Source organism: Leptonotus elevatus, chromosome 16 (genome assembly GCF_054856555.1).
Source record: "Leptonotus elevatus isolate MCC_2025b chromosome 16, RoL_Lele_1.0, whole genome shotgun sequence".
In the NCBI taxonomy this organism is placed as follows: domain Eukaryota; kingdom Metazoa; phylum Chordata; class Actinopteri; order Syngnathiformes; family Syngnathidae; genus Leptonotus; species Leptonotus elevatus.
The window spans coordinates 13,605,352-13,629,725 of record NC_141254.1 but is presented as its reverse complement, the minus strand read 5'-3'; the positions used below and the strand labels follow the sequence as shown (position 1 = coordinate 13,629,725).

Genomic DNA, 24,374 nt, shown 5'->3' with positions numbered 1-24,374 from the left:
AACAAGGGGAACCCAATATTAATCATGCTTTTGCTATTAAAAAAAAGTAATAGAAGCAACAGCTAAGGTCGGGATAGGATTTACTTTTAATGGTTTCACACAATAACACTGTATCAGAAGTTGCGGCTGTAATCATACACATAATAATGTATTTATGCATTTAAAGTAAAAGCTACACATTCTTGACACCTTTTCTCTGACAAATATGGATGGGGTGAAAGAAAAGTACACTTTAATTAGTACAGTGCAATTCCATTAGCCACCAGGGGGCGAAGAGCAGAAAGACAGTAGCATCAGAGAAATCTGATTCGGATGTTTCAAGCGACACCGTGACATCACTGTCATTGACAGAACAAGTGGATCTTGATTCAGTCTCATGAGCTGAGACAACTTGAGCCCAAATACTCATCAATCCAATTTACAGGTTCTTCGTGTGTTGAGTATGGCTTTAAAAGTCACTATTTTGGTCCCGTTGCTTTGCGGAGCAGCGAAGAGCCTGGGAAAGTCTGGTACAAGCCGAAAGATTTTTAACATCTAAACGGATTTTTTAAATGTGGAAAATAAAAGTAATCATAGTGTGCTCTTACTGCTCTTCAGTTCAGTATGTGGTGAACTCCACCGGCAAGATCAGTCCCGTTTACCCAATCTAGAAGTCTGGCATAGTGCCCAGCCGTTTACCGAGCAGATTGGAGGGAGGGGCTGGGTTGGGGGGGTGGGGGTCACTCTTAACATAAAAAAGCAGAGCACAATCAATCAGGTTAATCTTTTGAGACATCAAAAAAATTGGGCCTTGGGGCATCAGGCTCAAAATTGTCTGATTTATCAGCATGTGTGTCCAGGCTTTGTGGATGTTGCCAATCTGAACCACACAGTCACAGTAATTGAGGACTTGAGCACCACAACTTGAAAATGTGCATTAGCATCATATGTGCTGTGTAAACACCCAAAATCGCATTACTAAGTGGGAGCTGAACCCATCAAAGAGAACTAGTACACCATGAGTGACTACATTCAAATAAACAGTAAAGACAGATTAAGCCTTTGTTGTTATCATTTCATAGTTATATATTGTATTTGTATGTTTCCACTGTTTAACGTAATGATGGCAATGCTCATGGGCCAGGTCAGAAAAAAAAAAGGCGCTGATATGTGGATGCAAGAAACGCGATCTATCTGGCCACTTGCAAAAGACAAACAGCAGAGCTTCAAGATTCAATTTCATCAACAAATTGGATTTGCCAACAGAGTGGCGCGACGGGGGCGGGTCAAGGCAAGCCAACAATAACAGGTCAAATTAATAAGGGGGTAAACCAGGATTCACAGGGTTGAATACCTGAAAATACAGGTGAAACTCATTTTTGCATACAGCTCAACTCAACTTTATTTATAAAGCACTTCAAAACATGGAGTCAAAATCAGGCATACACTAACAAAGACAGGTAAAACAAAACATTAATAGCAAATAATTAATAAACAGAAAACCAAAATTAAGTGCAAGAACTCATTTTCTGCACGTTCACAAAACTCAAAGAAACAAACTTCCAATAGTTCTTGTGTAAATATTAAAAAACAAATGCTAACTGTGTAGTAGGGGTGGGAATCTTTGAATGTCTCAGGATTCGATTCGATTCCGATTTTTGGGTCGGCGATTGGATTCAGAATCAATTTTCGATTACGAACGATTTTTGATTAAAAATTATTTAATTGACAATGATTTTTGCTTCAATCTATAGATGTGCAAGGAATTGTAATGATCTACTCCAGTCTAACTCGCTAATGCTAATTAGCGCGCTACTCGCGGCACTTTTATCGCTCAAAAGAACGGCCCCACGCAAAAAAAAAACAAAAAAAACTTTTATTGGAATAAATTGATCGTGACTTTTTCCTTCTACTCTCTAATGTGGCTATAACTTAACAGTGTATTAAACCGCGTGGAACCACACTGCCCCTCAGAGGCCAAACCGGGTACAACATAAACAGCGCTCCAAATAAAGGCACACGCAGACAAAGGCAAGACAGTATAAAATAATTTAAATAAAATTGATTTTGGGACATTTAAAATAGATTCCGAATCGTACTAAATTAGAATCGCGATTCTTATGAGAATCAATTATTTTGGCACACCCCTACTGTGTAGTTTTGACATGGTGTTGTGGTGTTGTCTGTAAGTAAAGTAGGCAGATAGGTTTGTGTTTAAATTCGGTCAACATATAATCTGCTTCCTATTTTACTTGAAAGACACAATTTTCTTGGCCTAATTTGGCCCTGGCTACTTGCCAGACCACACTCTCTCTTCTTCTCTGGTGGAATTATTTAGTGATATCTGCCACCTAGTGGTGACCACTGTTATTACAACTTAAAACTGTGCTGCTAAAGTAAACATGTTAATTTTCCAAAATTAAATGAGGGCCAGTCTTAGTGTGGGTCGCCAGTTGCCCATCCCCAAAAACCAGCTGGCCAGGCCTACAGGTCAAAATTATTTTAGAGTCAAAATTACTAATATAATTGGGAGAAGGAACAACAACCATACATAAAAAGTGGCTAATGCAGTGGTTGTTCAGAGAACACTTGAAAGTGAACGCCAAGTCCAAGAGACTGCGCCACTGCCCCCAGTCATGGGTTCAATGGCATGTGACTTCGAATGAGAAGAAACAAATTGTAGCATTTCGGTAAGCCAATGGAATTGATTGTATTCAGAATGTACATGGTTGACATTTACCTTGTAAGTTCCTGCAAGTAATCCACACCAGGGGGGGAAATGCTCTTCAAATCACATTACACACAAGAGCAGATGTGCTACAAGCGCTACAAGAGAAGGTAAAATAGAATTGAAAGAAAAGTAATGAAATTAACTCATTCACTGCCATAAATTCATTTAAAATAATAGATTATTAAAAATTAGGGGCAAGAGGCGATTCATTTTTTTAATTGTAATTAATCGCATGACTTCACTAGTTAACTCACGATTAATCACAAATTTAATATCTGTTCTAAATGTACAATAAAAACTTATAGGTTTTCATACTAAAACTAATAGAAATGGTTAAAATTATTTTTTTATGTTTATAGCAGTAAACGGCAGTGAATGATTTTTTTTTTTTTTTAAGAAAGAAAATACTATTAAAAATTCGGGGGCGTCAGGCGATTAAAGTTTTTTTTTTTTTATTAATCGCATGACTTCACCAGTTAACTCACGATTGATCACAAATTGTATATCTGTTCTAAATGTACAAAAACAATATATAGGTTTTCATACTGAAAAAAAATGTTTAACTAATAAAAATAGTTAAAATTAATTGTTGACATTTATAACCGTCAACGGCAGTGAATGAGTTAAAAAGGAAGTCAACCCCAAATTTTTCTTTACAATATTACATATTTTCTATGCAGCCCCACTCGTCTAAATACGTTTTTCAGATTAATATTTCCTTAGTGAAATATTAATTAAGCATCAAAATCCACCCGTTTTTATCCATCTTAGGAGGGCAGAGCTCTTTTGCCACTTGCTGTAGCCTGAGGCAACAGCGCAGTCTGGTGAGTCATGGATATGGACCCTAACCCCGGTGTACTGTGGCGTTGAGATAACAAGAGATGGGTGTGCAAGTGAATTGGATGAGTGATCAGGAAGGGCTAGGCATTTTTTTCTTTTTCATTTTTGAGAGCTCAGTATTGTTCATTCGGTAGTCTTAGCGATTCAACGTGTCATCATCATTGCTCTTTTTTTTTTGTTCGTTTGATTGTGATTGCATTTAGGCCTATCACTGATGTAAAGAAGACAGTCATGTGGTGGATTTCAATGCAAAAAAAAAAACCGATTACATTATTGTTAGTAGTAGCAGTAGCATAGCAATACTGTCCTGTTGGCAGTTATTTACCATAAAGCATCTCTTTTGTCCATGACTTCTATTGGAACTGCTACTTTTTGTTAAATGCCATGTGCCTCCCTCAAATGAAGCAACTGTCTAAATTATCATTAAAATTAAAATAATTGTCTCACTAAAATTATTCCATTCTCTCAGACCTACTCGAACGTGTGTTTGATGGCTTCCCATTATGTCTGCCTGGAATTGCCTCATAATGTCATAACCATAAACCAGGGAAATAACTGGAGTGCAGGGATCATGCAAGAGATGACAAGTTCACAATAAAAGTAATTGCTTGAAAATAATGACTTCGCACAGAAGGCTGTAAGCAGTGGCAAAGAGTTCAAACAGGAGAAGAGGGAGAAGTGGGTAAACACTCCAGAGAGGCAGTCAAAACACGAATTATAAATGTTAAAACAAATGAGACAAATATGTTGCTTTGTCTCATGAAATGTATGCACGGTACTTATGTATAAGACTATACGTACTTGACATGAACAAACCGCCAAATGCAGCTGTATTTCAGCAGTCACGGGTAACACAGCTCCACCCACTGGCCACTGGTCAGAATTTGAATTTGATGTTTATCATTAATTCTTGTGTAAAAGCCCCCGACTACTCAATAAAATCATCAAAAGGATAATCGATTTTTGGCAAAAATATACAGCCTGGCATTTTAGTTACATTTTTAGCTTCAAGGAAAGGGCAAAACATAGACCTCTTGAATTGATACATTGCAAATCTACACACCATAAAAACTACAACACCACAAATTAACTAAAGGTGTTAAAAACTATTCTATGCACCAATATATATATATATATATATATATATATATATACATACCAGTGCCCCCTAAATTGTTACGGCCTTTTCGCACTGCACTTAGCACAGCGCAGTACATTGACAACCAATCCATTCATACTGTATGTGCTGCCATGACATACTAATGCAGCGCCATGCCACAGAGGCTGGCCATGAGGTGGGTGCGGCAAAACCCATGTGCTATATGTGTTTTGGTTGGGTCAGCACGTTTACCAGGATTCGTATCCTTGTCAACAACACAGCCTGCTACTGGGTCACTGGAAGTTTGAACTTTCACTTTTCTTTTTGGAACAGTGAACATAATGTTGGCAAATTGCCAGGTGTCAAAGTCTATTTTGTACAAAAATGCTGTGCTGTAAATTCACTTTTTGAAAAATAGTGGACTGTGAAAATTGGCGGAGCAAAGAAGAATACCACATTATGCTGATACAAATACACTGATGAGCATGTTTATGCTACTCTTGATGTGTTGACTGAGTCCTTAACTTGAGTCCTCCTTTGTGCTGATGAGGGGAGCGGGTCTACCAGTGATATGTTACCCCAAGGTTTTCGAACAAATTTGTCGGGACGTGGTCATTTATATGTTGAAAACTTTGTAACAGACAATGGTTTCCGAAAGATTATGCATATAGAATTCAAGTTAAACGCTGAAGCTTTTGCACATGTGTTTTCTCTGATCTATATCACGAATATCAATCTCGAACATGTTTGATAATGATTTTCTCACCGGGGACCAATTAAAGGGAAATTGATACTTAGGAGGGGGTTGTTCCGCATCATTTGCAGTTTTTATGAATCGTGTGTAGTATAAACTGGGTTGCTTTAAGAGCATAAATAATTAATAGCAACTTGAGTTTGAAGAGGAAGTCAACGCAACAATTTTCAATATAATATGTTCTATGCAGCCACACTAGTCTAATCATGGCATTCTTAATAATAATAATAATAATAATAATAATAATAATAATAAATTGTATTTGTACAGCACGTTATATTTGACATCAAACCTCAAAGTGCTACAGTGAGTAAACATAAAACACATAATAAAACCAATGTATTAAAAAAAAAATTTAATGCATTATTATTCTTATTATTATTAATACAGCATTTGTGGAACATGAAATAAGAAGCAAAATCCACCTGTTTTTATCCATCTCAGAGGGCGGCCATTTTGCCACTCGCTGTAGACTGAAAATGACAACACAGTTGCACAGGGCTCAGGTAACGACCAATCACAGCTCAGTTTGTGAAGCCACATGACCCAACCCAGCCTGAGCAACTGTGATGTCATTTTCAGTCGACAGCCATTAACAAAATGCCCCCCCCCCCCCTCCCCCCTTCAATGAACATGCATGTATCAATGTTTACAGTTCATAAGTAGAGTCACTATACTGTTTGTTGGCATGTTGGAAGCACCTTAGCCAAGTAATTAATAGAAAAATATTTACTTGAGATCAGGTTTTGTTGGTAATCCAAGAACCATGTCAAATAAGACATGCATTTCCATAAGTAGATAAGGTTTGTGCTGGTATGCAGAGTGTGTGTCTTCATTTTCATTTTTACCTGTGAAATTGTAGATAATTTCTTTGAGCCCGGCCTGATGACAGGAGCGTTACTTGAGGATAGGTCACCAGCTGGGGCAGCTGCGTCATCTGTCTCTAATAAAAGTAACATCAAGCGATACAGGTAAAGTGAAACTTGCACCTGTTTCTAGACTTTCTAAATAAAGCTTCACATTCCAAATGAGATATATTTTGTTTGCATTTCATGAAATAAAACAAGAGCACGGATCTACTGCTTAATTATATATAATGAAATGTAACGTTATTGCATGCAATACAATAAAATCTCGAATTGTTTTCAGATAAATCTGCTAACAAGTAGCAAGCTTTCTTACGTCTCCGATGTCCGGAAAATTCAAACGCAACACCCGTTGCGTGTTGGATTTATCACGCTCTGATTATGCCCAAAGTTTTGTCTTTCAGGAAAATATTAAAAACAATAAAACGATTCTCATGTCGAATGAAAGTCGGTTTTACGCTTGACACTGACGTAAACAAATGTGTAATAAATTCAACCCGAAACAGACATCAAACCGAGGGCACGAAACTGCATTAGAAGGAAAGGAAATGAACTTGCCTCGCGTATAGTGTTCACGTTTGAAAGGGACAGTGAACGCAGCATAGTAGGCCACGGCCAATGGAATAGCAGCTCAGTCTGAGAGCCAAAATTGAGGGTTAATATTCAGCTATGTCACTGCTTGGTGGCTAGGCTAGCTAGCTAGCGCCCCGGCGCTCATTATGTTGCTAACTCGAGCTCAGACTTTCTGAGAGCAAGTAAACACGCTTGCTCCGGGCAATGTCGACGCTAGTTAAGGGTGGGTGAATGAGGACGCGGGCTTCCCGGTGATCACTGCGGCACAACTATAAACCTTAATGCCACCGGCCGCCTCCTGCACACTGCAGCAAGCTGGAAGTTTGTCATCCGCCTCAGGAGGAGGAGGAGGAGGAGGAGGAGGAGGAACTGGAGGTTTGGCTAATTTGCTAGCTGAGGCAGGGCAAAGCGGCCCGTACATGTCTTCCTCTCCACTTACAGCCAAAGGGTAATCTTGCAGTTCATGTTTCGCCAAGAAGTCAGTGTGACGTCTTTTATTCCGTCTTGTTCGTATCTTTTCCACCACGAGAAGAGGAATATGTCAAGGTACAACATATACAGCCTGTTAGATTGGGTCTACGGCGGGGTGGACCCGAAGTTTGAGGGCAACGGGGGCCCAGAATGTGCCGCCTTCCTCGCGCCCCAGCAACGCGTCAGTGAAAGTCTGGTGATGCTTCTCATCTCCGTGGTGGAGATTGGTGTGGCGTTGAAGAAAATCAACATCTCCAAAGAGCTCAAAGTGGTGGGGAAAGAGTGCACCAGGTCAAAAGAGGACAGTCTCGGCAAGAACTTGTTGCTCGTTGCACTATGCATGACTTTTGGAGTGGAGGTGGGGTTCAAATTCGCCACCAAGACTGTGATCTACCTGCTGAATCCGTGCCATGTGGTGACCATGGTCCAGGTAAGGATGGCACTGGTGGGTCAAGTAGTTCTGTCTTACACTAATCAGTGCATATTGTTGTGCCAAGCAGTAGACAATACGAGAAGCAAACACTGCAGTATATAATGCAATGTTTTTACGCAGACGTCCGTCAGTAACATAACTAAATGTATTGTATTTGATTTTGCCCAGTTTTGTGCCCATTTGTTGGAGTTCCTCTTACTCCAGCGTGAAAGTTTTCACAAACTTCACTTGCACTCTTTTGCAATTTCTCTTTTTCAACTTCCTTATGACTTATGCTCTAAATGGGACTCATCGGAGTCCTCTCAAAATTCTGATCGTCAAAGGTAGTTAACTTTCTTTTGTCTCATCACAACAGATCAACCGTAGTCCATAACCTGACAATCCAGAATATCCCTCTACTGTCGTATTGTTTGGTTTCTAGGTGTTGGACAACAAAAGCGAGGTGTCGTTTAGCGCCATCGTATCCTTCACATGTGGGTAGCAATGCCACGCAAAAAGGATTATGCGTTGGATTAATAGATGAATTTGCTTTTGCCTTGCAAATGCTAAAGGCTGTCAGGCCTGTTTTCAAGCAAGTCTGCTCACATGCACTTTTGCTACGATCACAGTTTTTCTTTGGGTTCTTCTACCTGATTGCCTGACCTGCCACGGTACTTGTGAAAGGTCATGAACTTAAAACGCTGTGCAATGGTCAATGAAGAATGTAGTTATACATTCATTGAGATTGCACATAGTGATTGATGAGCAGTGTGCATCCATGAAATATTGAAGAACCGTAGTAGTCGGCCTAACGCTTTTAACGGAACTTTTTTTCGCCTTGCCGTAATCATCCTGCCTTGAGGGGTTGATCCTGTCTCATGCAAACGAGCCAGTGTTCCCCTCATCTCTCCCCCCATTCAAATTCTAACCTTACAAGTTTTACACTAAGCAGACACAAGAGTCCAGAGTGGTTTGTCTTTTGTTAGCGGGTCGTCCTTTTCTTGCTTTGTGTTTGTGAAACCGAATCCCATTTAGTGTCTTTGTATTTTTGACTTTGCCTCGAATGCAAGCAGAAAAGGTTACAGGTAATCTTATCTCCATCGAAAAGACAAATGTGAACTCTTTTGGGAACAGACTTATGTAGTTATATTAGGGGTGTTAGAAAATGTATATCACGGTATTGCAGCGCGCCATTCTCAAAATCGATTCGATATGCGGCCGATTTTCGATTTTTAAACATCAATTTTTTTATGGGAATATTCAACAAAACATCTTACTTAAGGTTAGGATTCGCACATTAGGCATGGAAGAATGTTATATTAATGGAACATTAAGCCTTAATATTTTATTTCAGTGCTGTTCAAACATGAAACAGACCTGTTTGTTAAATACAGTAGCTCAGTTATAAGCCAGAATTTTCAGATACATTTTCATACAAATCTCACAGTGTACGTGTAGAAGTTTACTGATTAGTATTTTCTATATTTTTTTTAAATTTGAGCTGGGGGGAAAAATCGCAAAAATCTATTTATAGATTCATATCGGGATTAATCGACATCGAATCGTGACCTGTGAATCGTGAAGCAAATCGAATCGCCAGGTGCTAGGCAATTCACGCCCCTCATTTATATGCTTATTAGTTCGAGCCCAGCTCGTCAATCTTTGCTCCGAGTTGTTCATTTATAGCATTAATTGCATTTTCAGGAATGTCACTCCCCGACAAAACATTCAGGCTCGTGACTTGTTATTGGCCCATGTGTGTAGTTGTGTTGATGTCACGCCAAGTGATCCATCATGTGGTGACTGTAAATTGAAATTTGGCTCTCAGCTGTATACAATACATATGTGGAAGAAGTTGAATTAAACCACAGTAATGTGACCCAAATGGCCCACCTAATACGTGTCCAGGTTATAAGGAGCCTAAAACGGCAGACGTGCCTTACTGAGGTGAAAGATTCCTATAGGAGGGTGATGAATCTGAATGAAGTGATTATGCATTTGTTTATGTTTTTTTTAAAGAATTCCCTTTTTAACAACACAGTCATGAATACGTCTTTATCGCCAAGTGGTCGCAATATCAGCTTTATTGGAGAAAAGCTCTATCAGTATACACTATCAGCTGTCGTAATGTCATGATCACGAGATCTCAATTATGCTGATTCCACTCAACACAATCATTTTTACGACTGCCCTTGTAAAAAAGGAAGATTGGTGCAAGAGTTTCTTTATTCAGCACTTTTTTTTATTTTTATGAATGTGATATTTTCATTTTCATCTTTAAAACCTTTTCAGATGGAATTGAATCATGGAGGACTTGGTCAAGTTTTAACTCAGTCCAGATAGGTGATTTATTGTACCAAAACAACCTGCAACCTTTTTTCAGAGTGTGGTGTCATAGTTCAGCAGGCAGATTAAAGTGGGCAAAATATAAATGCTTAAGGGTAGGGGTGTGCCCAAAAATCGATTCTCATAAGAATTGCGATTCTCATTTAGTATGATTCAGAATCGATTTTGAATGTCCCAAAATCGATTTTATTTCAATTATTTTATCCTGTCTTGCCCTTGTTTGTGTGCGCCTTTTATTGGGAGCACTGTTCATGTTGTACGCGATTTGGCCACTTAGGGGCAGTGCGGTTCCGCTCGTTCTGATACACTGTTAAGTTGTAGCCACATAGAAGCAAAAAGTCATGATGAAGTTACTCCAATAAAAGTTTTTTTTTTTTTTGCAGTGTAGGATGTTAAGATTCTTCTCTGTATACATTCCTGAAGCGTTTTGTATGAATAGTCTTTTTTTTTGAGTGATAAAAAAGCCACGCGTAGCGAGTCAGACTGGAGTAGATCATGACAATTCTTTACATATGTATGAATTGTCAATCAAATCATTTTTAATCTGAAATTGTTCAGAATCGATAATTGATTCTGAATCGAACCGCAGACCCAAAAATCGGAATCGAATCGTGAGACAGTCCAAGATTCCCAGCCCTATTAAAGGGTAGGAAGCACAGCAGCACAGTACCAAAAATGAAGCGCACGCACGCACTCATTCACACGTTTGTGTTATTGAATGACAAGTTGTGTCCAAAGCTTTGACTGGTACCGCATTCCAGTCTGCAATTGAATACCTTTAGTGTACAGTTACTTGCATATAGACCTCTGTGTTTTATTTAATTTTTTTCTTGTGGTTCAGTTTTATCTGTTTTCAGGATGAGATTGTCATATAATGTGCCCATGTTCAAATACCAACTTTTTTTTAAACCTGACCTTTTTAGATAGGACTGTGTGGACTTCTCATATCCACTGATAATTCAGCCATTCGAGCTACGCCAGCCACAGCATGTTGTGAAATATTGCTAATTGCTATTTCTCTAAAACCAGAGATGCTCGCATGGCATTACCGTGAAAAAGAACAGAAGCCCAAGTGTGTACATTTTCGCTGTAAAATTCATAGAGAGGCGCCGCCCGCTATTAAAGTTAATTGTGTCGTTAATGCTACATCAGCAGCGCCACGGCTAGTTTGCCATTGCTCACACTTGTGGACATAATGTGACTCAATTGTTTACTGGAGCTGCTGATGCAGATGAAGTTGGTTGATAGTTGTTGAGATGTTGGAATGCCGCTGAGGTCGTACCATTTGGAATCTAACCCAAACATTTATTAATGGATGTCAAACATGCGCTCCGCAGACCAAAACCTGCCTGCTGGGATGTTCAATCCAGACCACAGGATGAATTTGAGTTAAGTGTGTAAATGTTAGTAAAAAAAAAAAAAAAAAAAGCCAAAGCAAGACTTTATTTACCACAAATTGGTCATTTAACTATTCCTTTTCATCCAATGAATGCAAAAGGCATACACGAGATATTCGATAAATGTTCATCACTATTCTTTTACTCCACTCTTGGCAGCCAAAGAGGTAACAGCATAGGAAGAAGGTCAAAGCAATATTGAGGGAAATAAATAAGTCGTATTTTGTGTTAAATAAGCATATAATGGAAGATCAGATAATGAAAAAAACGGGGGGGGGGGGGGTGGCTTGTTCCCGTTCAATGAATACAGCAACACTGCCCCTAGTGGACGGAGGACGGATGGTCTTTCAACGCGTCTAATTCATGAATGTTTGGAACTATTGTGCAAATATCTTGAAAGTATGTGATGTCTCAAAAATAAATGTGTGATGTGTGTCTAGTACTGTTACTATTAAATATTTTTAGAATCGATTATTCAATCGATTAATCGATTTTAATTTTGCATTTAAGTGTATTTAAAAAAAAAATAAAAAGCATTCCCCCCTGATTTCTGTGTATAACCAGTGATTGCCGTTTCTTTCACACTTAGCGTTCGTATAGTGATTTTTTTTAAGGGGGGGGGGGGGTGATGTGCTGTTACCCATTTGAAATGACTCGATTATTAAAATAGTTGTTGATTAATTTGACAATCGATTAATTTTGACAGCTCTATGTGCGTGCCCGCTAATCCACAAACACACATTCAACAATTCACAAGAATAACTGAGCATTTACAAATGATACAGTTAGTCATGTTAAATGCACACATAACATAAATTAAAAATAAAAAAAACACGTGTAAATCACCGATGTATTTGTAGATCTGAAAAACGTATTAATAGCAGATTTCGCAAAAATATCCGCATCCACTGTACATTTGCGTCAATACGACCTCACACAAAATGGGGTTCCCCCACGTAGGATGTACATACACGCAGAACATACACTGCATGTAGGGACATGCAGTGTATGTTCTGCGTTTAGTGAGGGGCTGCCCTTGCTGACATTACATGAAATCCCTGAGCTTCGATTTTGTCTCCTCAGCATAGACACACACACACACTCAAAATAATTTTACAACTTCAGGGGGCCAGCAGCCCAGCTAAGGATTAATACTAGTTATCACATTATCCCAATCTGGTTTTGCCACGCATCATTTGAAACAGACAGATTAGCATCCTCCTAAAAAAAATAAATAAATAAATAAATTCTACCACTTTCTACAGCGTATTAGTTCTTGATAAATGTGTCGGCAGTGACACATGAATCTTTAAGCAGTCAATTTCTGAGCGGACGAGCAAACATCTCTACTTAGTCAAGACCTTCTTACTGAGAAGCAGCTTGCCTAGCCATTTGCATGAAATCCATTTTAGAGTGTAATCTCTTGTGTGAAGAAGAAGAAGAAGAAGGGTGGGGGGGACAGCAGCAGAGATGAAGTCATAGCAAAACCTCAACTGTTGCTACCTCTTGTAAGAGCTGCGGTTTTAAGTGATGCAAATGTTTTGGATGAAACGTGAACTCCATTTCAACATTATCTGACTGAGCCAGACCCATTAACAACGAGCATACAGACACATTATACAGTAAAGTAAGTAAGTCCCATTTTCCAGCTTCTCAGCACGGAATATTTGATTTTTTAGCTTTCCCGTTCTGCTTACATTTATCATGCACTTGTTAAACGCCATATTGTATTCCATACTTTTATGAATGTAACACGAGTGTGTGACTTTGTTTGTGTTTCTGTTCCATATAGATCTTTCTGCTGGCCTGCCCGCCATGTAAAACTGCAATGGTTGTCTTCAGGTAAGCTACTATGTACTTTATAGGGCTGGGTATTGTCAACGACCTCACAATACGATACGTATCACGACACACGTGTCACGATACCATGCGTATCGCGATACATATGTATCCCAATACAGGATTTTTTAAGGCGATACATATCCCAATATCTTACATTAATTTATTAAAATTTTTAGTGTTACAGTCATATGTATACCTAAATGATATGTTTACTATGCATTTTTTTCATTCTATTTTGTTTTTAAACAAAGTATAGAACATTTGGTACATTTAGAAACATGTACCATGATAAATTCATAAGAAAACAAATGTTTATTCTTCCTCTGTTTTACTTTTTCTTAGCAAGACGCAGTGTCCAAACTTTTTAAAACAGACTTCTTACTTCTTTTCTTTTCTTTTTTTTTAATAAGTAGGCTACAATAAGCGGTTAAGAAAATGGATGGATGGATGGACAATGCAAACTAAACACCTAAGGCACTCATGCAACACGTGGACTAATTGAAGGCAATTGACTTTAAAGACTGCTTGTTAAGTACAATGCAAGCTCCCCCCCCCTTTTTTTCTATTAGTTTAACATTTGTTTCCACTTTTGTTAACAAGAGAATGGAAACCTATAATTTTTTTATTGTACATTTAGAACAGATATAAAATGTATGATTAATTGTGAGTTAACTATTGAAGTCATGTGATTAATTACAATTCAAAATTAGCAGCGTTGGGCAATTACAATCGTTATTAATTGCATGACTTCATGAGTTAACTCACGATTAATCACACCAAATGTTATATCTGTTCTAAATGTATAATAAAAACAATTCTAGGTTTTCATACTCTTGTGGAAAAAAATGTTAAACTAATAGAAATAGTTCAAATGAATTTTTGACGTCTATAGCCGTCAATGGCAGTGAATGAGTTAATTTGTTAGCCACCTCCAGCCTGAGCCACTGATATCGCTCAACGCAGCGCTCCAGCTGTGTTGGTTGAGCTCAACAGGGACGCATTTTAACGGCAGTTGCAATGTTACACCACTACGGGGGCACTATATCAACAGCAGTGCACCGGGAAGACTTGAAGCAACAGCCGAAGAAGAAGCGGCTTTCTTTCTTTTTCTTTTAAATTTTTTTATTGATTTAATGTACCAAAGAAAAAAACAGATCATGGAGCAACCGTTGCACACGCTTGAAATTCCATCCAGGTGTACCTAATGAAGTGTCTGGTTGGTGGATGCTGCGGTTGTAAATGTATTTGGAATTGCTCCTGACTATAGTACACGTCACTAATGTCATGTCACCACCCGCCACTACAGTCCAGAAAGTGCGCAATTAGAGTTGCAAGCGCTCGTCGCTGGCTGTTCAGTCAGCCCCGCAGCTGAAGTGTGACGCTTCTCCACCCACCACACTGCGCCATGCTGCTTCACTATCAGATAAATGTCTCCCCTGCAGCCAGACTTAAAAACCCGAATGCGGCCTGAGCCATCGGATGCATGCGCAAATGAGGAAAAAAAAGATGATACCTCTGTTTCCCAGTTTACACTAACATGCACGACCTTTCTGTGCCCCTTCCCGATTTGTAGTTGCCTTAATGTTATCGCTAATACAAAACCTCATTGAACCTGGCACGCGATCCGTGTTAGCTCTCGCCACGTCATGCTAACGCGCGCTAACCATGCATGCAAATAATAACAGACCTTCTTCATATATAATTTGGTTTGCAACCGCTTTGTTGTAATATAGCACATATGAGGATTAGTTTGTGAGTGTGTCAGTTCAGAGCTGCAGTTTTATCTATAACCCCAGCCACCAACCCACCCCCCCCCCCACCCAACCCCTCGCCCCATCCCCCCGCCAAGTATGATTTATGTTGAAGTTCAGAATGCAGGTGATGATACTACTCGGCTCGACTCAATTTTTTCTGTGATGTGCAACCATCGCTGCATACATGCAATAAAGACATGTAACACAAAAACTACTACACTACTAATAAATGAATAATAATAAATAAATAATATCGAGCAATTCATCTTGGGACATTCAATAACGCTCAATGGCAAGATCATTTGTGGCTTTGTTTGGCCATTGTTGTGCATGTAGAAATTTGAGACTTCGCCTAAAGAGGCAAATTAGAATTAATTCAAATAAAAGCTCATTTACACACATCCATGATATTACTATTTGTCAGTCAATAGCTTGAGGGATAGAAGGATTATCGGCCGGGCCGATTATCGTCTTTCTACGAATCTGAAGGCCGGAGAAAAAGATGGTATCTCACTGAGCATTGAATGCTTGCGGACGTAGCAAATTTAAGGGTTTTCATTAGGATTTGTAAGATGTTCACAGTTTTTGCTTGTCGTAAACACATTTCGAACATATTAAGACAATTTTTCACTGCGTAGACCCTTTTAAACCTTTTACCAACCCTGATGAAAACCCCAAGTTGGCTACATTCGAATGTATTTGTTACTCAATAAGATACAAAGAACTTAAAATTTCCACTTTATAAAAAAAAATAAAAATGATGCTGACACTGGGAACTCACTACAGTTTTTATTTTTTTTTAAATTAAACAACAACAAAAATTAAATTAAGAAATTATGTTTATTTACAGTAGAAAAGGTTAGGGAACTATTTACTTACTTTTTAATTTAGCTTAACACATGCTTTGTATGAATTTTTTAACAAAATTTATTGTATGTTTAAAATTATTTTTTATAAAATACATATTGATTTATTTTAAATTATTTAACTTTTAATATTTTTATCTATTTTTTATTTATTTTGATGCTAATATTTTCTCTTTAATTAGTTTAGCATTTTTCCCCACTTTTGTTAACAAGAGTATGAAAACTTAGAACAAAAATATTGTACATTTAGAACAGATATATAAAATTTGTGATTAATTGCGAAAAATATTACGCCCCTAATTTTTAATGCACTTTTCTTTCTTTTTTAAAGAAACGATTATTAAAAATTAGGGCCGTTCAGGCGATTACATTTTTTAATCATAATTAATCGCTTGACTTCACTAGTTAACTCATGATTAATCCCGAATTTTATATCTGTTTTAAATGTGCAATAATAATAAAAATTCTAGGGTTTCATACTCTTGTTAACAAAAGTGGGAAAAATGTTAAACTAATAGAAATAGTTCAATTGAATTTTTGACGTCTATAGCCGTCAATGGCAATGCATTAATGAATATCGGCTTGAAATATCAGTTGTCGGCCTACTACTACGACGACTACTAATAATCGGTATCGGCCTTGAAAAAAAACATATACAGTCATTTTTGGATGCTACTTTTTTTCACTTGCATTCGACCCTGCGGCTAATACAAAGGTGCGGCTTATCCATAAGATCACAAGGGGGCGCACTATAAAAAAAAAAAGTGCAAGAGCGTCAGGCAGAGCAAAGCAGTAGAATGAGAGCAAGACAATTTGCGCCCGCATTATGGAAAATAAAGTAGCGGGAACCCGGTGAGATAACATTAAAACACCTGCGGCTTAGTCGAGTGCGGCTTATATGTGTAACAAACTCGAGTATTCCCCAAATTTTGCTATTGCGACTTATAGTCCAGAAATGACTGTAGATCTATCACTAAATAGCCTTGACAAATATGAATAGTAAAAATCGTGATGACAATTTAAGCACATTACCAGCTCAAGTAGAACCAACACAAACCGAGCAACTTCCCACCCACTCATACTGGCTACGTGAATCGGAACTCATAAACTCAGCAGTCAAGTGTGCAATACAGAAATGGATTTGCACAAGTGGTAGATGGGGCTCAGTTAGTGTGCGTTTGTGGCTGGATGTCATGTTGGCTGAAATCTGTGAAGGTCACTAATGATGACCTCCGGATGGAATCATGTCCGCCGATTGTCATGATAGCTTGTGTGTATTTGTAGGCTGCAGGTCCATATGTTGAATGGGGCTCTCTTGGCTTTAATGTTCCCTGTGGTCAACACCAGACTGGTAAGCAAAAAGTTTTTCTCATGCATGCTTGCCCTCTGCATCTGTTGTTCTCAATCGTTCGAAAAAATCAAACTGTAAAAATTGATATTTTTTTATATTGAAATTAAGTTTGGGCGATTATGGGGGGAAAAAAATAATCACAATTATTTTGGTTTAGATTGAAATCACGGTTAATAAAATGATTATTCGTTCATTTTAAAACTTTATATTTTTTCAACTACTAAAAGTCAACCCTCACGTTTGGTATTTTGTGCTATGTAATGTGGAAATGTGTGTTGGTATGGAGAAAACAAAAAACTGACATCTATATCTATAATCCATGAAAACTCAACTTTTAGTATGTCTTAAAAGACACCATAAATTAGTAAGAAAGTAAAAATAAGAATATATTGTACACTAAAATAGAAATGGAAAACTAATACTGGGTGTTACTGCGCATTTTGGCTTCTTAGGGGCAGCGTGGTTGGTTGGTTGGTTGGTTATAATGAGAACAGGAGAAATTCTATTAAAATAACTCGTTTTTCAGATATTTGAGAAAATTTGTGCCTTTTGAGTAGTGTTATCTTACCTGTGGGTATGTGTTTTCCACACCATTTTTGTGTGCATATTCATTATTTGAAGGACTATCACTCCGGAAGTCGATGCAAACCTCCATTAGCATTTGAATGGGATCCACCATTAGCGTTAAGCTAGTGATGTTTTAAAAAAAAACACGAAGCATGTTTTGTATTTAAATATACAGAGGATGTTATTCTCATTGTCGTGTGTTTAGTTTTACAGTTAACTCCAATTGGGGTGTCATGAAATAGCTTAAAAGACGCTTAGGGACGGCAGAATCACAACTTAATCTCCCCGGGCCCGCTACAAGCAACATGGTACATTCAGGGTACTTTCACAACATAGGGAACCTGTAAACGCACATAAATAGTTTAATTTTTTTTCTTTCAACCATGTATAAATGTAAATAAGGCCTATATGTTTATATATAATGTGTAGACTGTGTTCTTCTACCTTTTCAAACATTCACCAGTCTAAGCTTTGTGCAAATGCTACATCCGCTTTATGCTGTATCATGGCAGACGATGATGTCATTCCTCCGCCTCTGACACTCGCGATTTCCCCTTTGTTGTCTCCTCAGCTGCCATTTGAAAAGGAGATTTACTACATTCAGCACTCCATGCTGTATCTGGTGCCGCTTTACCTTTTCAGGAAAGGAGGTAAGGTATTGCCCTCTGCCTGCATCATCCCTCTTCATTGACGCCAGACTTTGTTCTCCTCTGACGTCAATGCCTGCATCGTCTGTGTCAGTTCAACCGTAGTAGCTGTGTGCTTTGTTTGTGTCTGTCCTGACCTCCTATAAAGGTGACCTTTGATCCTACTTATGGACAAATGTTTTCAGGCTTCACTCAACTTTAATAATAGAAGCAGCAGAATTGCATAACAATTTGCAGTAGCGAGAACTGCTTGGAGGTTCGCCTTTATTTCCCCTTAATTAACCTTTAGGGATGCTCAAGCAACATGAAGGCGGCATATCTATATTGAGCGGGAACTTAAGTGTGCACTTTACTAATGGCAGCTTTTTGTGTCATCTTAAGTGGGAGTGGAAAACTTTTGTCGAGATAACACCGCCAGATTTAGATTTGTTCTAACGAGAGATTTAGAAGTACTCCGTTCGCCAGTTATGTCGGGCCTCATCATTGGCACAGAATTTTTTTTTTCTCTCAGTGCAGTGTTCCCTCACATTAGGTGAATTTCCGAGAAGTAGAGGTTATAAAAAAAAATAATCATGATGTTCGACCGAACCCAGGTTGTCATTGACGACTATATACGTCAAAAATTCATTTGAACAATTTTTATTAGTTTAACAATTTGTCCACTTTTCTTAACAAGAGTATGAAAACCTAGAAAAAAATATTGTACATTTAGAACAGATATACAATTTGTGATTAATCATGAGTTAACTAGTGAAGTCATGTGATTAATTACAAAAAAATTAAACCGCCTGACGCCCCTAATTTTTTATCATCTTTTCGTCTTCTTTAAAAAAAAAGAAGAAGTAATTTTAATTTTTTAATTTTATTTTTTTTGAAAGAAAAGTTTATAAAAAGGCATCAGGTGATTAAATGTTTTAATCATAATTAATCGCATGACTTCACTAGTTAACTCATGATTAATCACAAATTTGATATCTGTCCCCCTAGGTTTTCATACTCTTAACAAAAGTGGGGGGAAAATGTTAAACTAATAGAAATAGTTTAAATGAATTTTTGGCATATATAGCCGTCAATGGCAGTGAATGAGTTAAAAACTACTGCTCCAATTTGATTCACGCGCCCAAGAAAGAAAAAAAAAAACGACCGATCAGAGACAGAAGGCGAGGTCAATTAGAAGCGATGCGGAATTTGCAAGATTTCAGCTTGACAGCTATTTTTATCACCTCCTTTTGATTTTGAGTTGATTGGAAATTATTACAAAGAATAAAACCTCAAATAGATAACATTTACACTTATAGTAACGTTGTGCAACGCCAGCTTGTTTACTGTGCTAATGCTAAAAATATATATATATTTTTAAATATATATATATATATATATATATATACAGGTAAATATTATTTTTGTACACTAACCAATAAAAGTCACCCTATACAAAATATAAATATATAAAATATACAAATGTTTTGACTGGAACTGTAGAAAGAAATGAAAGAAGCCAGGTTGACTGATAGGTTTGTGTGTGCGTGTAGTCAACGCCAATGTAAAACAAGACCACATGATACCTTGTACTCTTTTATTAAAACTAATAATGAGAAAACAGGAAAAGCCAGTTTGACACCACATCCTCTCAACTGCAACTGCAGTTGCATTTTATGGTCTAAAAACAAGTCAAAGATGGATGAATTGCCTTTTCTTTTTTCTTTTTTCAGTGCTTGACAAACATGACTGGTCCTGCCATGATGCATTTCTTCTTCTTAGACGCCAAACCTGTTTGTTTTTTTTCTTCTTAGGTGTTTACAAGCCTGAGCCTCTGGGGGACATATGGTGGGCGCTGCTCTCCACAGGCATCCTTTTCCTCTATCACTTCCTCTTCTTGCAAATTCTTGGCCTGGTAAGAGAGAGACCCCTGCTGGCCGACTGCAATAGTTCATTGGTGGCTCTTGTAACATATTATTATTATTATTATAGCCATACCTTTTTGTGTGATTATCCGCAATCATTCCTTTTGAGGGGGATAATCACTACATACAAATGAGATCGTTTTTTTATTAGTAGTTACTATATCATAGAGACATTTACTGAGCTGTTTTTGTTCTAATAAGTCATGGAAATTGCACCTTTGGGAACCTAAGAAGAAGCCATTTTTGCATACAATGGCTGGAGGATACAATAATGCCCTCAGGAAAATTGTCCCTCCTCAAATTGTGTGCTGCTTTACTTACAATTCTGTTCGTAATCTCAGGGAACTTTTTGCTTTTAATTTTAGTATATTGGACAGATATATATAATAGTAGTATTTTATTTTTATTTTATTTTACTTTATACTGCCCGGAAAAAAATATTGTGTTTTTTTTTTGTTTGTTTTTTATAGTAGTATTTTCTTATAAAGGTTTAAATAATACAGTGTAAAGGTTTAAATAATACAGTGTACATGAAATAATCAATGGATCAATAATATTAAATGTCATAAAAATTGTTAAATCGATTTTAAATTAATATTTACTTATATCTCGCCACGGTTATGGAGCGAGTTTTGTGCTCGTAATTGCTGAGTCATGTCAGGTCACTCCTATCTCAAGGCACCACTGTATAAAAAAAATTTTTTTTTAATTAAAGCATGCATGCAATGCAGCATTACAACCAGTTTGATAATTTAAATTGTATTCATCATGCCCTAACTTATCTTTTCTCCTCCAGGTAACAGAGGTGAATCTCAACAACATGCTATGCCCGGCCGTGTCCGATCCCTTTTACGGACCTTGGTACCGCGTGTGGGCGGCGGGCCACCAGACCCTCCTGACGCTAGTCCACGGGAAGGTTCTGACATTGCTCTCGCAGCACACGGGCCCCGTGTGCCGACACCTGCTGGATACACTTCGACTGCGCAGCAAGAAAGTCGATTGAAGCGGCCATACACGCGCGAGCCTTTCACTCTCGATGCCTTTTATGTTGCTTTTAGTTGCCATTTTAGTCCGTCTTTTACTGTACACAACGCCATGTGTCCTTTTTAACTCATTCGCTGCCATTGACGGCTATAGACGTCAAAAATTCATTTGAACTCTTTCTATTAGTTTAACATTTTTTTCCACTTTTGTGAACAAGAGTATGAAAATTTAGGGGAAAAATTATTGTAAATTTAGAAGAGAAATCAAATTTGTGATTAATCGTTAGTTAACAAGTGAAATCATGTGATTAATTACAATTTTAAAAAATTTATCCTGACGGGCCTAATTAAAAAATTTAAAAAGGGCGTTTAATCGCATGATAATTTTATATCTGTTATAAATGTACAATAAAAAAATCTAGGTTTTCATAAAAAAAAAAATTATGAAAAATATGTTACACTAATAGAAATATAGTTTACATGAATTTTTGACGTCTATAGTCGTCAATGGCAGTGAATGATCTAATGTCAAGCCACAAAGCTATGTGGGTATTTTAGGGTTGATAGTTGGGTGTGCTGCTCAAGTCTGCCTGATAACTAGAATCATTTTTCCAGAAACATGCAGGAGATTGAGTCATTTCTTATGCTGCCTTTTTTTCCTTTTCTTTTTTTTTGCCCACCCATGATCTGCTGTTGTCACTGTTTTTCATGTGGTGGATGTACAAGGTCATATGTTAGTTGATGTATCTGCCATTTTATTTGTGTCACGTGTGTTTTTGTTATGCGCTGCAAAATGTGAATTTAAGTCATAACCTGGTTCGTGTTTGAGGGCCATCATCGATCTGTTGATAGTAGCGTTTTTTTTATGTTGAAACAAAGAAGGGAAAAAATATTTGTAAGTCAATGTGCATTTCTCCCTTTCCCAGTCAGCCATCCAGTTCATTCAAGTGATGCGATGATAAGGGAATATTAACTCATTCACTGCCATTGCTGGCTATAAACGTCAAACATTTATTTGAACTATTTCTATTAGTTTCAAATTTTTCCCCTTTTGTTAAGAGTATGAAAACCTAGAAAATAGGTATTGTACATTTAGAATATATAGAAAATTCGGGATTACTCTTTGAGTTAACTAGTGAAGTCATGTGATTAATTGCAATTAAAAATTTGAATTGCCTGATGCACCTGCGCCTGATATATATTATTAAAAAATTAGGGGCGTCAGACGATTATTATTTTTTTATTGTAATTAATCGCATGACTTCAATAGTTAACTCAAGATTAATCACAAATGTTATATCTGTTCTAAATGTACACTTTTTTTCCCCTAGGTTTTCATACTGTTAACAAAAGCAATAGTTCAAACGACTTTTTGACGTCTATAGCCGTCAATGGCAGTTAATGAGTTACCTGTTCCTACTGGAATAAGTGAATTGATCAAGAAGTCAATTGGGCGCACTCAAATGTGTGTTGCGTTTTAATGTCAAATTTGTAAACATTAGGACCAAAACATTTTTTATTGTGCCATGTTTTTGTGCAAAATCCTACTCGATTCCAGTGCAAACATTGAGTCATTGTTGAGATGAATGAGGATTTGTCGGATTACTCTGGGATGTCCTCTGCCAAGGAAGTTGTGCTTTTGTTTGATATGTTGTCACGTTTGTCAGGAGAGAAAAGCTGCACTCGTGTATGGTGAAACTTGAACGCGCCTGTTGATATTGGCAAGGAATTGTCAGACAGTCCGCCAACACAAACCCCCAATTATCTGGTCATCTGCATGAGGTCACTTTGGGTATTTATTGACATTTGAAAGAGAGTATTAATATTCCAGCTGTCATGTTACGTATCATTTCAAGTATGTGTGCGGATGCATCATTGTAGCATATATACAGTCTGCATATATTGTACTTCAGTGTAAAGAAGGGATGTTTTTCTACTATTAAGGGATTATGTTGGTTCTTAATTAAAGTTATTTCAGTTGACCAAGGTTGTTATGGTCTTTCCTATCAAAATTTCATTATGATCATATTGAAAATATTGACACTTCCAACACCGGTGAACAATTTGGGGAAATAATTATGTTGAGTTAGATTTTTATGCAAATTAAAATGAAAACTGGCATGCTAATTCTAAAACTTCCGTCAGTTTTTTTTTTCTAGCATGTTTTTTTTCTCCAGATCAGCAAAATTCCACAAATTAGCTGTCATGCCTGGTTCATATTTTATTGTGTGTGAGAGAGAGAGAGATGAAAGATGTATAGTTCAAAAACTTGACGTGATCAGTTTTGGATTCCACACCCAAAAATTTGTTAAAAACAGCTGTCAGATCTAACTCAACAAAAATGTTCTTCCTAAGTATTATTAAATAATATTAGTGTCAGGTAATAATGTGGGACTGGGAAGATCATTTTGCATGCGGTGGAAAACATAGCAGGAACGTTCAGAATTATTTATTTTCATAAAAATGTGCACCTCTCGAGATGGGTGAGTATTGATACCAAGTACCCAGCCATATTTTTAGGTATCGTATACTTATGACAGCAGCCAATACACTGGCCGTTTTACATTCAATAACAATTTTTTTTCATAATAAATTTTATTGTCTGTTTGATACAAAATATAGATTTTATTACCAAATTTGGGGGAAACTATATAGAAATTGCCATTAATTTCATGCAATTTGAATGTAATTATGATAAGTGGGGCAGGGCGTGGTTCCCCCTCACATTAGCATGAAAAATTTGTGTTGGGATAAACGACAGAACACACTATTGAGCTGACTTTTTTTTTATTGAATAAATGATTTTAAAATGTAACAATGTTTAAAACTACATTATCTTCACATCCACTGCTTACATACTCAGATAACCCATCTATATATATCCTTTCACCCACCCACCCCAAACCCCACCCCAACTCATTTGCATTTTTTTTTAAGACATTTTGTGTTTTGTATCTGTTTTGCCTTTTTTTCCCCCCCTGTTGGGGTCTTA

General features: G+C 37.4%; 1 protein-coding gene and 1 long non-coding RNA gene across 2 annotated transcripts in view; one reads left to right on the top strand and one right to left on the bottom strand.

The window, feature by feature from the left end:
- The window catches only part of LOC147160879 (uncharacterized), an 82,906-nt gene extending 76,540 nt beyond the window's left edge, over positions 1 to 6,366 (bottom strand). Inside the window, exon 1 of the long non-coding RNA XR_015097380.1 lies at positions 6,252 to 6,366. This is a non-coding gene — a long non-coding RNA (uncharacterized LOC147160879). The remainder of the gene's footprint in view (positions 1 to 6,251) is intronic.
- Positions 6,367 to 6,956: 590 nt separating this feature from the next.
- On the top strand, positions 6,957 to 23,364 carry tmem164 (transmembrane protein 164). Its single transcript, XM_086058007.1, has 6 exons — positions 6,957 to 7,743; positions 13,261 to 13,310; positions 17,215 to 17,281; positions 18,420 to 18,498; positions 20,289 to 20,389; positions 21,196 to 23,364. Exons 1-6 carry the CDS (start codon positions 7,306 to 7,308, stop codon positions 21,400 to 21,402), a joined length of 942 nt encoding a protein of 313 aa, XP_085914133.1. The 5' UTR covers positions 6,957 to 7,305; the 3' UTR covers positions 21,403 to 23,364.
- The last annotated feature ends 1,010 nt before the right edge of the window (positions 23,365 to 24,374 follow it).

Bases quoted from the DNA above. Each gene is read 5' to 3' on its own strand.
- tmem164 (XM_086058007.1), top strand. From the start codon at position 7,306: ATGTTTCGCCAAGAAGTCAGTGTGACGTCTTTTATTCCGTCTTGTTCG. The intron at 13,311-17,214 runs GTAAGCTACTAT...GTGTATTTGTAG, and splicing joins ACTGCAATGGTTGTCTTCAG to GCTGCAGGTCCATATGTTGA. The intron at 20,390-21,195 runs GTAAGAGAGAGA...TTTCTCCTCCAG, and splicing joins TCTTGCAAATTCTTGGCCTG to GTAACAGAGGTGAATCTCAA.